Consider the following 15,130-nt stretch of genomic DNA (forward strand, 5'->3'; position numbering starts at 1 on the left):
AACCGAGTAGCAACCGAATTCGGTTGAAGGTGAAAAATGTCAAGAAAAACACTATGTGATGTGCTTTGAAGAAATGGATCTAAGAAGCAAACTTTGTAGGTTATAAGGTATTATAAATAAAAACAAAGTCATTCGGACCAAATGTTATTGTACATTTTTTCTCCAACGTTTCGAAATTTTACCGTTTCCTCTTCAGGGAGTCGAAATAAATCAGTGAAATAGTTTACATAATCTTTTTCAAATCGTCATAAAAATAAAATTTGTTAATTTTTACGTAAAACCCATAAACGTTAGAAAACAATAGAAGTTGGAGTCAATATAACAACGTAAATATAATCCATTCACAAAAATCACACAAAGGAAATTTCATGAATAAACAAAACATTGTCATTACACAAAATATTAAAAAATAAATAATTTAAACACACAAGCAAATAAATAAATAAATTAAACGGAGGCAAACGAAGAAAATTTGAACTTGTGTCGTCAACTATCAAGTCGCACCTGTCACAACATCGACAAATGCATTTGCATGCTATTGTAGAAACACCTTTACAACTTAGTGTGAACTGATACCTTTCATTCTTTCTTTCATTATTTATTTAATAAAAGAGTTTCATTGCAGTAAACGCACCAAGGTATTATGTACACTTAATTGTTATTTATTTCATTCTCTTATTAATAAATTAATTTATGAAATTTAATTTCTAAACGGTAGAAACTAACATAAGAGATGTATTTTGTTGTTGACCAGAATAATTTGTAATGCAAAATGATGTAAAAAAACAAGTGTTTATTTTTGCTTGTCTTTGTTTAGAGTATTTTCTATTTTTGAGCTTTTGTCTTTCTATTATTATTAACCTTTTATAAATCAACAGTTTTATAATTTCAATCTCTTCATATTTGTAAAGTTTGTAAAACAAGGAAACAATTATGATCACCTAACCTATAAGTAAGAAATAAAGTTTCGTTTCAGTTTTGCACGGCACTAAATGAGAATTGACTTTCAGGGAAATTTTCATAAATATAATTAATTGTAAATTAGGTAATTAGGTAACTATAATAATTTGAATGTTCTTTCATTCATTCATTTACTTTTTCTGTCCCTCACACTCTGAAGTTGTCTTTTGTTTATACTTTTGTTTTTTATTATCTTTAAATAGATTGTACATTTTATTATTATTAGCAATTTATTTATTCAATTTATTATTGTTATGCAAATTACAAAATTTTTTATTTTCAAATATAAATTTTTTAATTAATTTCATAATCAAAATTTAAAAAATTCAGTTATTAAGTACAAAATTAGTTTTGATTTTACAAAATTAAAAAAGTACAAAGAAAAATTTCTTTGAACGAACGAAGAAAGTATAAAGAAAATTTAAAATTTTTATTAAATTTATAGATGTCAGAAGCCGAGGAGAGTTTGTCATCGAAGATTAATGAAGAATATGAGAAGTCGAAAATTTATACGAACTTGGAATTTTTGAGCGACTTTAAAATTATTACTCGAGGAGAACCATTTTGTGTTCATAAGGTTAGTCGCAACTTGAATAAATAATTCTGCGGGCATTTTATTGATTTATTGAATGCAAATAAAAAAAATTCTTATAATTATAATTAAGCACTCATTCGAATCCATTTTTATATTTATAGGTTATTTTAGCGAAAGAAAGTCCTTATTTTTATCAATTATTTCAAAAAGATGGAGAAATTAAGGAACTTAATATCCTTGATATTGATATAGAACCGACAGCATTTAATAACATTCTTCATTACATGTACTCTAATGAATATCCAAAGCACGGCTCATATGATGTTATTCTTGCCGCAGCGGATATTTTGAAAATGAAAAATTTAAAAAATTACTGCGAAACTCAAATAGAAAAATTGATAACTACGGAAAATGTTTGTCAATTTTTAATATTGTCGGTAGAATTTTCCGCCAAGATGCTATTCGAAGATTGTATGTCTCTTATTTTGAGAGGTATTGATGTTCTTGATTTTTGTATTCTACAATGTAAACCACTCGTTGTTTTAAGTATGTTGGAGGAAATTTTCGAACGAAGATGGATGATGGATTCTTATGTAATTACTGAATCCATTAATCTTTCATTTGAGAAAAAGATTGAAACGAATCCGAATTGTTTTCAAGGAATTGATTCATTTTTAAATAATGAAAAATATAGTGACGTAACTTTTATTGTCGGAGAAGAAACTTTTCGAGGCCATAAAATGATTTTATCAGCAAAAAGTCCTGTTTTTGATAGAATGCTTTCGAGTGAAATGAAAGAAGCTCTCACGAATGTTGTAGTGATTGAGGACATGGAACCAGAGGTTTTTTACGAAGTTCTAAGGTACAATATTTTATTCTTTAAAATTTATTAATCTTTTTTATTATTATTTTATAAGTAAAAAGTTGTTTTTCTAAAATTTTGTTTTTCATACAGGTACATTTATACAGGAAAAGTGAAATTTCCTCAAAATGTTTTTCAAATTCTAAAAGCTGCAGATTATTACAATATAGAGGATTTAAAAAATTTTACTGAAAAATATTTGGCGGAAAAGTTAACTGACTTGAATGTAGTCGATATCGTCAAATTTGCAGACACGTACAATGCTTTTTTTCTTTTAAGACATTGTTCTCAATATATTGTTAAGAGAATGATTTTTAAACTAGAAATGGGAGAGAAAATTCCATTTTCTTTAGAAATGTTTGTTGATTGTCAAAATAATTTTTTCTACGAAATTCTAAACGTTTTGATTGAGTTTTGTGAAATTAAGTTTATTGAATTGAATGAATCAATTAGTGATTATAAAGAGCCTGAAGAAGATTGATGATTGAAGATGATTTTAATTTTTAATTAAATACATTTTTTTTTTTTTGAAAATTGTACGAAAATTCAGTTATTTAAATAAAAATATAAATAATTTATTGAATAATTAAATATATTTTTTTAAATTTAATTATTATAAAGAATTTTATCGAAATTTTTTTTAATAATTGAATTTCTTTGACGAATTTTAATAAATTTTATAAGATTAACAATTGCATTTTTTTTCTATAATAAAAAAAAAAAATTCTCGAAAAAGTTTGAATTGAATTTTTGTAAAGAATTTTATCAAAATTGTTGAAAATAATTGTATTTCTTGAAATCATTGTTTTAAAAATTGTGAATTTGTTTCTCAACAAAAATTAATTCCCCACAGAATTGTTAGTTAAAAATATGAAAAATTCAAATTTTCAAAGATTTTCATCCGAAACCTTTTCAAAATACAATTATTTCTAAAAATTTACCCTCTAATGCTTTTAAAATTCAATTATCTAAATTTTTAACTGAAATCTATTTTGAACATAATTGAATTTTGTCAGAATTGTTTTATTACTTTTAATGTAAATAATTGCATTTCTGCAATCATTTGTAATTTCTTCAAAATTCAATTTTTTCTTTTTAGTATTTTTAACTAAAATTCTTCTATAAATCCATTATTTTTAATAATCAATTAAATATATATATGTAATTTTAGAAGATTTTGAATTATTAAAATTTTTTTGCAAAAATCTAGGTTCTTTATAATTAAATTTATTCAAAATTGAAATTTTCGAAAATTTCAAATTGAAACCGTTTGAATTTCATTTAAGTTATGAAAATTGTAAGACGCAACTCTTTTAAAATTGAATTAATTTTGAAATATTTAAGTAAAATTATTCATTAAAATAATTTATTTATTTTATGATATAGTTGTTTAAGATTTAAATTATTTAAAAAGAAATTTTTGGTCAGAAATTGAAAAAAATGTAAAAACTTCAAAAATTAAAGAAATGAAAAAAATTTTTATTTTCGAATTATACTCAATTGAATAATTAGTTTTGTTTTATTTTTTCGCATATATATTTCACAATAAAGTTAAAATTATTTTTTCTATTACATAATTATAGTATATTCAAGTCGATTATTAAAGAAGTTACATTCATTTTTTCTCGATTGCAAAATAAATAGTACATCATATTTCACTCAAAACAAAACTTAAAACTACACATTTAACTAATTAAATTTAATTCCTATTTTATTATACGAGTGTAATAGAAATAATTGATTATTATTTTTCCTAATTTCTTTTTGCACTTGTCTTAATATAATTTTTTAACGTAATATTAGGCAGTTTTTATATTTTTCAGACATTATCAATTATTACATTATTTAAATTTAAATTATCAATTATTATTTTTTATTATTAGAATTATTAATTATTATAAATATGTAATACTTGAATATTTTCGTAGATCATTTCAAATACTTATATCTAATTCTGTAGCTCATTTGTGATTGTCGTAGATCGTTTTAATACTTTTCAAACATGTTACTTTATACTTTATTATTTTGTTATTTTTTTAATAATGTTTGCTATTATTATTATTACAATTTTATTGGATACTAATTGCATTTTATTTCGTGTATTTAATATTAAGTACAATTTACTACCTCGAATTGATTTAATAATTTTGCTATAGGAAGCGACATGTGCGCTACTCTTGAAAGTCATAATTTAAAATATGTGGGTCCATCTGACCCTGACAACTTTTTAAGCAGACAGTCGTTTATTAACGAGAAAATATTATGTTTAAAAGTTTTAAAATTCAATTTTTGAAAAACCTAATATTTAATGTGCGTTACAATAATAATTTAATATTTAATGTATCAAAATGATTTTTTTTTCGTCAAAAAATGAAATAAAAATGATTGAAAACCTACAAAATGGAGACACGTGAGTCTTGTAGGTATTTGTATTAATAATATTATCGGCATTATTTGCATTAACTAGTTAACTAGTTAATGAAATAAAGTGTTGATAAAAAATGAATTAATTGCTAGATATTAACTAATTTTAATGAGATTTATAGTATGCATAATTTGCTTGATATATAGTATAAGTGTAGAAGAGTGCATGCCATTGTGCACAAATTGCCAACGGCAATTGTACTGTGAACCAGACGGAAGGTTTTGTAAATTTTCAAATAATGTGGACAGTGCTTTAAAACACCAAAATTGTGATGTCCAATTTCACTGCCAACTTTTGCGGTCGCTTCTATTGATGTCTTTTGAACAATGAGACGCAGGAGAATTGGTGTCATGTACAAACGAATCATTAGTTCCAAGAAAAATGCTGAAACCATTCCAAAAACCTGAAAAAGAACATTAAAATTATTATTTAGAAATTATTTAATGAATAATTTTACTAAATACCAATTTACAAAAAAACTTAGATTTTTGAAAAAATTTATTATAAAGCGAAATGTAGATAGAAATTATATTAAAATTCCCCGCACTTTTAAATTTGTAAATGTTCTTTTATCTCTTATCGCGAATAAAAAAAAAATGAATGAAATTACAATCTGAATTAATTGAAAGAATAAATCAATATAAAAATTATATGAATTGAAGTAATATCACGATTTAATTCAACGATAAATAAAAGTCGAGAATAAATTTTAATCTAATAATTATGAATTAGAAAAATGAAATTTAAATTGTTAAAAATTTCATAAGAATCAAATGTATTCGAGTGGATTTAAATTTTAATTTATTTAGTAGATTTGAAATTAGTGAAAGAATATAAAATTAATTGAAGACATCGTTAAATATTTAGAAGAATTTATTACAAAAATTGAATAAGTGAATTAAAGAGTCCCTTGAATTCAAATTTGCTAAAATAAAATTTACTGAATTAAAATTTACTCAATTAATATTTACTAAATTAATATGTATATTTAATTAAAATTTACTAAATTAAAATTTACTAAAATATAATTTACTAGATTAAAATTTACTAAATTAAAAAATTTACTAAAATAAAATTTACTAAATTAAAAAATTTACTAAAATAAAATTTACTAAATTAAAATTCTTATCGTTCAGGAGAATTTTTGACAAATCGATGACGCCTTCCAATTTTTTTTCCAAAGTCAAGGCAATGATTCTTTATCTTAAAAATCAGTACAAGTTATCATCTCGTAATATATAATTTCAGTTAATTTCCTTTCGTGCGCAAGATAATGTTATTTAAAAATAATTTTCATGTAAATCGCATTTGATTATAAACTCTAAATTAGTTTTGTATTATATTTATATTTAGATGAAAAATATATTTATACTTTTCATGCAAAGTGAAAAAGAATTGCAAAGTTACTTTTTAAAAATCTTAAACTTTAGTTTAAAAATTTCTAACAATTTTTACTAAATCCGAAATAAATTTTACTATTCGGCCTTAGTAAATTTAAATTTAGTTTCTGAAGTTTACATCGGAAATGTAAAATTTAATTTGAAAATAGAAGAAATTTACTTCGAAAATAGAAATTCATTTATTAAAACAGCATTATCATTCACTGAAAGGCAATTGAAATACGATTGCACAAATTTGTGAGACAATTTCATTTTGCACTGCGATTCTTAAGATATGGAATGATCAGCAGAAATCTCTAGACAAACATTTCGCAAGAGTTCGTTAAATGATCGTCGTTTCCAAAATGGGAATTTATTAAAATATACTTTCTTGCCTCCTTTTTTTGTTATTTTCTCAACTTTATCAAAAAATTAAAAAAAAAACACAATTTCTATTATATAAAAAATTAACTGACCTGTACTTTCAACTCGAAATCCCAAGAATGTGCAGGATGACGACTAACGAAAATGAGAAGGGTTATGAAACTCATGCACGCATTTATTGTAAAATATCTTGGAAAAAGAACACGTTGAATTTCGCTGAAGGTGTGACGTGGTAATGCGAAATACAGCGATAATCCTGCAAAAAGAAAACAAAACTTTAGCAATTAATTTAATCCTATTTCGAATCTTTCGAAATTCAAAATGGCCGAACCAAAATGACCGATTGAAAGAAAAGTGGTCAGAGTTACTCTAAAAACTTATTAGTAACATTTTAATTACTTACGAATCTAAAATCAGATTTTTGTAGTTTCAAATAATTATTTAAATATTTTTCAGTAAAAGGCTTAACGGTCGTGTTTTTTTTAAAATGTAAGAATTCACTTTTTTAAAAATTTTGTTAATAAAAATTAAATTTTTTTAAATTTTGTTAACAAAATTATAATTATATTTTTATTAACAAAATTTTTAAAAAGTGAATTCTTACATTTAAAAAAAACAAGACCGCTAAGCCTTTTATACTCAAAAACATTTAAATAATAATCGGTCACTAATTTCAAGAATAGAAATAATTTTTTGTTTTTAATAAGTTTGTAAAGATTTTTACAGGCTTATATTTGTAAAGATATAGATTTGATATAAAATAAAAGTCAAGAATTAATAAACATAAAAAAATTCTTACCGGAGACGAAAGTCATCCAAATTTGTGATCCTAAGTGTACTATAAATGACGATAGATAAAGAAATGATAATAATGTCGATTGTTGTTGACCAGCCGTTGTTCGTCCATTTTTTGGAAAAACTGCTGATGCTACACTAAGAACCGAAAGTATCGTAATCAAGTGTGCTAATTGAGCGCTAGATACTATAATTCTGAAACAGAAAAAAAAATTTTTTTTTCTATTTATTCTGTAAAAATAAAAATTTCTGAAATAATAATCATATACATATTATTACTTTATTCACTTTAAATATTTATTTCTTGAACCGTTTTATATATAATAAATAATACCAGGGCCTATAACGGTTAATTTTGTTTTATCGATATTTAAATGTTAAATTTTCCCATTACTCCGACTTTTTTCGAATATAATTTGCGTTCACGTTCTTGATGTTATAGATGATTTCTTATAAAAGTTAAGATATAAAATAAGGAATCTTATTTTTAAATTTTTACAAACGTATAAGATGTAATAAAATAATTTCGAAATTGAATCATTTGAGATTATTGAAGATGAAAGAATTATTCTTGTTATCTTGAAGGAAAAGTCTGGATAAAATTTTATAGTCAGACTATTAAATGGTTCGTAAATTTTATTAAAAAAAATTGTTTTTAATAATTTAATAAAAACAGGTTTTAATAGAAAGGTTTACAATATTGTATAAAACAGTTTTTTACCATCATTACTATTTTTTTTTAGTTTCAAGATTTTAATAGTTTAGAAATATGGGAATCCCTAATGGAAGAGTTGTAATTCGCGTCGAGGATTAAAGGTGAGTTTACAATTTTTAAATAAAAACAAGCCCCATTCTGGAATCAACCTTCCCAACCCTGTTCAATCGTCCTATTACCAAAATTGTAAAATCGGCCTTATAGTTCCGAACTCTTCCACTCGGGATTTGCCTTTTTATTCTTTAAATTACACAAAGCGAAAATCATTGATTAACTTTTAATCGGTGTTGGTGAAACTGGCCCTAAATATATAAAATATATTGAAATATATTAAAATATATAAAATATATTAAATATATTGAAATATATAAAATATATGTAATATTATTGAAATATATAAAATATATTAAATATATTAAAATATGACGAGGAAGGGCAGTGAGGTGCAAAAGTATAAATATCTTCAAGTTATTCGCCAAAAAGCAAAATTTATTGAATATTTTTCGTAATACGATGCTTGAGAAGGTATAACGATGGGTTTTAATATATCAATTGAAAAAAGAAATAAAAATGATAAATCTCGGGACATTTACATTGATTGATGACAGACCCCTTTACATATAGGTCAAATACCTGTTGATATATTCATACCCACGTACATTGGCATATGCATTCTATATATTAGGGATCAGAAGCAGCCATTTATCAAACCGTGCGAGATGGCACGCAACCTACAGTTTCAATTTGCAAAACAAAGAATGACTTTTCAAAATGATACAAAGACGATTATTTACTATGATCTTAAGTCTTAAACCCGATTTTAAAATTTAAATTCATTTAACACTGATGTGTATTGGTATATAATGTAAGTATTAAGTGTTTCATAAAATTTTCCAAAAATTTTATCATGTTGTGTATAATAAAAAGTAACATAATACATTTATACTTTTATTATACAATTGATAAATTTTATAATATTTATATCAATTTTATTGTATAATTTTCAGATTTATTTATTTTACAATTTCCGCAGTCGAGTCATTAGACCATAAATGGGTAACAAAATAATTACACAATTTTTTTAAAATTTAACGCATAGGTAAACAGTGATTAAATTGTTTTAATTATAATTTATATAGAACTCTATAAATTTCAACTAGCAAAAATGTTTATTAACTAAAATTTATTAATTTAAATTAAGTTTATTAGTTAAAATTTATTTACTAAAATTTATTTATCTAAATTAAGTTTATTAATTAAAATTTATTTACTAAAATTTATTAATTTAAATTAGTGACTCACTTTTTACCTTTGAAATAATACATTTTACTAATAACTAGTAGTTTTTACTGATTTAGTAGTAAAATTTGACTAAATTTTTGTTTTTGAAATAGTAAATCCACTTGAAAAGTTAAAGTAAAAATTTAAATTTTCTGGCTTAAAACTATAGTAAAATGTTGTTTTGTATAAAACTAATAAAAGAAAAAAAAACTAATTCAGATTTAGAGAGTAATTTTTATAGAATAATGTGAATTTAATCACATCTTAAATATTAATCTAATCATCTAATCAAATTTAGAGAATAATTTTTAGAATAATGTAAATTTAATTGTAATTCATAAATGAATAAATGAAGTGTCTGCCTGAGAAACAAAATTTACAAATTAATCATATTTCTATAAAATTTTAATTATATTGTATCCATTTGACAACTTTTATTATAAGTACAAAAAAGTTTTTATTAAATATAGCTTATTTCTATTGTACAATACCCTAGCTATTTTCTTTCCATAATTCATAATTATAAATTAAAATCAAATAATATAAGAATAATGTACACATTTGTCTGCAATATCGAAGAAGGTCAATTATCATTCTCCTTTTATTCAAAATAATGTGTTATAAGGTCAATTAAGCGTGACAAAGTAGCATCTTGCTAACGTGACCTAATTTATTGTTTGCAGATTTGTTGGCATTTTGAACTATGTATAATATTACAAATTGAGTCAAAAATGCTTCAGTTTAAATTTGCACATTATTTATACATTAACAAAAATTGTTAGCTTTCAGAAAAAAAAATTATTTTTAAAAAATCTGTTTTCTAATTTAGAAAGAATCTGGTTCAATTTCATACTCATAAAATACGCATAAAAGTTATTAGTCTACGAAAATCATCTAAAACATAAATCCCAACAATTTTTGGTTAGAATTATATGATCGTTAAATGCGGATAAACCTCGAATATTTATGAATTTTTATTATAAAAAAGAAGTTGGAGCAAAATAAATGACAAAATTCTTTATCACTTTTTTTTATCACTTCTTTGTCATATTTTTGCAAAAAAAAATTTTTTCTTTGCAAATTGAGATTCATCCGCATTTTACGATCATATTTTAACAAAAAATTCTTGGTATTTATGTTTTAGGTGATTTTTATTGTCCCCAGAGCTCCCGCCGATTTTAACGACCCCTAGGCTTGTCACTACTATATATATATACATTTGTATTTGAATAATTTTTTTTGTTTAAATTTTCTTCTCAATATGTTCCCTTTTATGTAAAAAAATTTTAGTTAATAAAAATATGTAATATGATTCGAAAAAATACATTGGAAAGAACCCTCGGTTTGACCAGAACCCCCTTTTTAAAATATAAGATAGTTAAAATAAATAAAAATCATAAATAGTTTTAATGAATAATAAAAAAAATAATAAATTATGATAATAATAGTAAATAATGATAATAATAATAATATTAATATTAATAATGACAATAATATTTTTTTTTCTTTTTTTTTATAGGTAACGACAAAAAAAAATACAAATAATAATAAATTATATTATATTAATAATAGGGAATTAAAATAAAATAAATAATCTTAATAACAACGTATTTGCAATATGAATAAATTGCTATTTCATTCAAAAACGTATTGTTATCATTATTCAAACACAACCATGAGCCATAAAAGAAGTTCGTATAATGAATTATGAATTGACGTATTTTTTAGAGCAATACCTAGTCAATGAAGAATTAGAGCTGCATTGAAAGAAAAAAAAAATTTAACGCCTTACATTGACGCACGGTTTACGAATATGTATTCATAATTAAAAACTGTTTCTAAAATTCCTCTCTCGTCATTTGTTTTAGAACACTTAACGTATTTAACACTCTACTTTTATACGGTTAGTAAATTTTTCTTTTAAATTTGCAACTTGTTAAAAAAAAAAAGAAAAAAAAATATTTGAAAAATTTAAAATTTAGCATTTTTTGTAATTTTTTGTAATTTTTGTTCATTGATATTAAAAAAAGAGGAAAAAGAATTAAGATACCATTTGACACTTAATTAAAAATAAACGAGATGATCGTTCTCGACAAATATCAGCAGATAGCGAATTAAATTGTTCGAAAAAGGAGATTCTCTTTACTAATTAGTAATTAGTTATATTATGTTCTATATTGAACATTACATGCTATCTGTATTTTTTATATTATATATACTTTTATATTTACTTATTTGTTATTTATTATTATAAAAAAAAAAAAAAAAAAAAAAATTACATTATTATTTATTGTTGTTATAGTTGAACCGTCATAATTTAATTGTTTAATTATTTAAAAGGCCTTATACGGTTAAAGATGTTTATTTGTCATAATTATTGTAATTTTTTATTTTATTTTTATTTTTTTTATTATTTTTATTTAAGTTTTATATATTTTATCGAATATTTTTAGTATCAAAATTTTTTTCTAACGGCACAAAATCAATTTATCGAAAGTTTGATTATCGGAAAATTACTGTATTATAAGTCATTTAAAATTAAAAATACATATAATAACGAATGCATTGTACTTACTAATTATGTTTTCATTATTAAATAAAAATTGTCAATAATTTGATTTTTTTCTAAAAATATTTATATTTTATTCGTGGCAGCGATATAAAAATAATAAAAATATTAAATTAAAGAATTAAACGAGTTCAATGACCTCTAGGCCGTTGGCTTATTACACTAATTTAAATAGAACAAAAAGAAGAAAAAAATACAATTAATTATTAGAAATGACTTATACAATCGTGATATGGTTTATATTTATTTAAAAAACACAACTGTCTTGAGTTTAAGTTTTTAATGAAACATGAGGCATTTATATTAAAGCCGAGTTTTTATACAGTATATATAGCAGATAAATACATTATATGCGGTATTGTAAAAACCTTATCAATGTTTAAATAATTTTTAATGTGTTCTATTTAATTATTTATTCAATACTTAAGTAATTTTTTCATTTTTTTGTTGTTGTGAAAAATCTGTTGTATATAATAGAAAATTATTCCAAGAATTTATTTACATAATTTTATCATATTTATATGGTGGCTTATCAGAAATTAATTTTTTGTTTAATTTGTATGAATTTTTTAATCCTTATATTGATATAAATGTCTCTAATCTTTTCCTAGTATAATTAATATAACGTTCAATAGAATTTAAAAAAAAAATTTTTAACAATTTTTCTTTTTCTTTTAATCTTATTTTATTATTATTTTTAAATTATTATTATTATTATTAAAAATAATATTATTCATAGTATATAATATTAACAGAAAAATGTAATAAAAAAAGAGTAATTTTCGAATTTTTGATGAGACAAAAAATATTTAAACGATGTTTGCATACGTGTGATACCTGAAAGCGACACTTTGTTTCAGAGGACGCTTACACGATATATATGTGCTTGATCAAGGTCAAGCTGAACAAGTATACAAATATATATGCATAAACGCCGCACTGCACTCTTGCATAAACTGTAAAATTTTAAAACTGTAAATCAATTAAAATGATGGAGAAATTTTTACAAAAAATTTTTTTTTCATAGTAGAAGTACTTGTTAGTCATAAAAAATTTTATTACATGATAAATAAATTGAGACTGCTTAAATATGTATTTAATGATTGATATCACGTAGACAAACATAAAATAGAATAAATTTTCCTTTTTTTCTTCAAAAATTCGAAATTTAAAATTTCTTTTTTTTAAAGGAGATTATATAAAATAATGAGCAAAATATAAATATAATATATATAATAATATAATATAATATAAAATAATGTGCAAAATTAAAAAAAAAACGGTAGATCGTATTTTTTTAACTTTGATGAATTAATTCCATACATATTATAATTATTAACATAAAAATAATAACAATACCAAAAATTATTATAAATTTTATATTTATTTTACAAATATAATTTATATAATATTATTAACAGTTAACATAGGGGTTTAATATAGTATAATAAATATAGATTAGATAATAAGAGGATGTCGGCTAAAATAATATGAATCATTATTTTTTTTCATTCTCGTATAATATTCTAATTCACTTTTTTAAAGAGGGGATTCACCAGAGTTGTTTCCCGCCTTATTTAAAGCCTGAGCATCTTTCGGTGGGGAGGGAACTGAGAAGCGTGGATTCCCCCACCCATTGGGCCAGTATTATAATCTTTATTACCCTCAAAGAAAGTACTTAAATATTAGAACTTGTATAGTGTTAATATAAAAATAATATTTTATATGTATATATTAAGAATATATATTTATTTTATTTGTCATTATAATAGAAAAATTATGAAATTTAAAATTTTTTACTGCGGAATTGCTGAAATAAAACTAAACATTGAAGGGAATCGAACCTATTACCTTTGCTCCTAAAGTATAACGCACTGACCACTAGGCTATGATACTTCTTATTTATCGATATAATTATTTTATCTTTTTCACTATTTTTATGACTTTAGAATTAAATTTAAAAACTTTATATTATGCCGAAATGTGGTCAACTATTAAAAATTTAAAAATTTATATTTCATTTAATTAGTTGTAGAAATTATTAAAAATTATAAAAATATTTGCTTGAAATAAACAATTACTTATTATTATTATTATTATTATTATTATTTATACAGGGAAAGTTATAATAATTATTAAGTTTTGATATTTTATAAATAATAATAGCAAAAATTGATGAAACAGAAATTAATTGACTTTTAAGAGCATTTCTTTTTATTTTGTAAAATAATTTTTTTAAATTGTTATAAACAATATTAGTTAACAAATAATTAACTTTGGTTCCTCTGCTCCAAAAAATTTTTTTTTAATTATGAAAATTAAAATAAATTAATGAATATAATTGAATATTGTGTCCAGTGGAAAAATATTCATTTGATACAAGCAAACCGACTACATGTCTAATATGAAATAAATTTTCTTAAAATAAATATTTAATTAATATAATGAATTATAAATAAATAAATTATTCATTAATATCGTACCTATGTGTTTTTGTGTGTTTCCAAGCTTCAGAGCAACTGCAAAATTTATCGTACAATGTTCTAAATTTAACAGTGAATTTAAACGAAACACCTTCAGTTGACAAAAAATTATTAGCGCTATTATATTCTTGTTGAATGTCACTTCTCTGTTTTCTCTCGCGAACAATCATATCATCATGCAATTTGATAAATTTCTCTTTTGCTTTTAATAATTTATCCGGTTTCTTAGCCTCCTCATGTTTCACTTCTTTATAAACTGTCAAATTTGACGGCAATGCGTCCGTTTCATTTCCGGTTACTGTACGAACGCACATGGTGCAAAAATTTTTTTTTTTTTTTTCTTCAACTCGATATAATATCAAACTCGCCAAAAAGACACTCACGATCCGTTGGCAATCGAATTACTTCGCGAACTGAACTGAAGAAATTGAGACAGTGAGAAGAGGAGTGAGAATGTCAGAATGATAATGTAAAAACCACCACTAACTCGTGTCGAATGTGTGTGCCGATTCGGGCCGGTGCACTTGTTTAAAGGTGAGTTCAGACGCAAGCGTACATCAGTTCGGTACAGTTCGGCACGTAGGCAGAATATGTGCAAAATTACTCCCACCACTGGCACTTTCGTTCGACGACCGAGCGAGAGAGAGAGAGAGAGGGGGGGGGACCAGCAATAATAGTTAAGAAATTTTCATATTATATTGTAGTGGGAGTATAAATTGCTTACGTGCCGAACAAAAAAGTT

The 15,130-nt window shown here is 23.1% G+C and overlaps 2 protein-coding genes across 2 annotated transcripts; one reads left to right on the forward strand and one right to left on the reverse strand.

Moving 5' to 3' along the window:
• Nucleotides 1-184: 184 nt before the first annotated feature.
• On the forward strand, nucleotides 185-2,935 carry LOC122502252 (ankyrin repeat and BTB/POZ domain-containing protein BTBD11-B-like). Its single transcript, XM_043612199.1, has 4 exons — nucleotides 185-638; nucleotides 1,406-1,537; nucleotides 1,657-2,357; nucleotides 2,451-2,935. The coding sequence occupies exons 2-4, from the start codon at nucleotides 1,406-1,408 to the stop codon at nucleotides 2,836-2,838; spliced, it is 1,221 nt and encodes a 406-aa protein (XP_043468134.1). The 5' UTR covers nucleotides 185-638; the 3' UTR covers nucleotides 2,839-2,935.
• Nucleotides 2,936-3,857: 922 nt separating this feature from the next.
• Nucleotides 3,858-14,942, reverse strand: LOC122502257 (transmembrane protein 205). The gene is made up of 4 exons (XM_043612203.1): nucleotides 14,389-14,942; nucleotides 7,345-7,535; nucleotides 6,638-6,801; nucleotides 3,858-5,185 (listed from the first exon to the last, which is right to left on the reverse strand). Exons 1-4 carry the CDS (start codon nucleotides 14,700-14,702, stop codon nucleotides 4,898-4,900), a joined length of 957 nt encoding a protein of 318 aa, XP_043468138.1. The 5' UTR covers nucleotides 14,703-14,942; the 3' UTR covers nucleotides 3,858-4,897.
• Nucleotides 14,943-15,130: the final 188 nt, after the last annotated feature.

The sequence above is a fragment of the Leptopilina heterotoma genome, unplaced genomic scaffold, assembly GCF_015476425.1.
Source record: "Leptopilina heterotoma isolate Lh14 unplaced genomic scaffold, ASM1547642v1 Lhet_224, whole genome shotgun sequence".
In the NCBI taxonomy this organism is placed as follows: domain Eukaryota; kingdom Metazoa; phylum Arthropoda; class Insecta; order Hymenoptera; family Figitidae; genus Leptopilina; species Leptopilina heterotoma.

Bases quoted from the DNA above. Each gene is read 5' to 3' on its own strand.
- LOC122502252 (XM_043612199.1), top strand. From the start codon at position 1,406: ATGTCAGAAGCCGAGGAGAGTTTGTCATCGAAGATTAATGAAGAATAT. The intron at 1,538-1,656 runs GTTAGTCGCAAC...TTATATTTATAG, and splicing joins AACCATTTTGTGTTCATAAG to GTTATTTTAGCGAAAGAAAG. The intron at 2,358-2,450 runs GTACAATATTTT...TTTTTCATACAG, and splicing joins GTTTTTTACGAAGTTCTAAG to GTACATTTATACAGGAAAAG.
- LOC122502257 (XM_043612203.1), bottom strand. From the start codon at position 14,702: ATGTGCGTTCGTACAGTAACCGGAAATGAAACGGACGCATTGCCGTCA. The intron at 7,536-14,388 runs GTACGATATTAA...TTTCTGTTTCAG, and splicing joins AAACACACAAAAACACATAG to AATTATAGTATCTAGCGCTC. The intron at 6,802-7,344 runs GTAAGAATTTTT...TTCTTTTTGCAG, and splicing joins TTGGATGACTTTCGTCTCCG to GATTATCGCTGTATTTCGCA.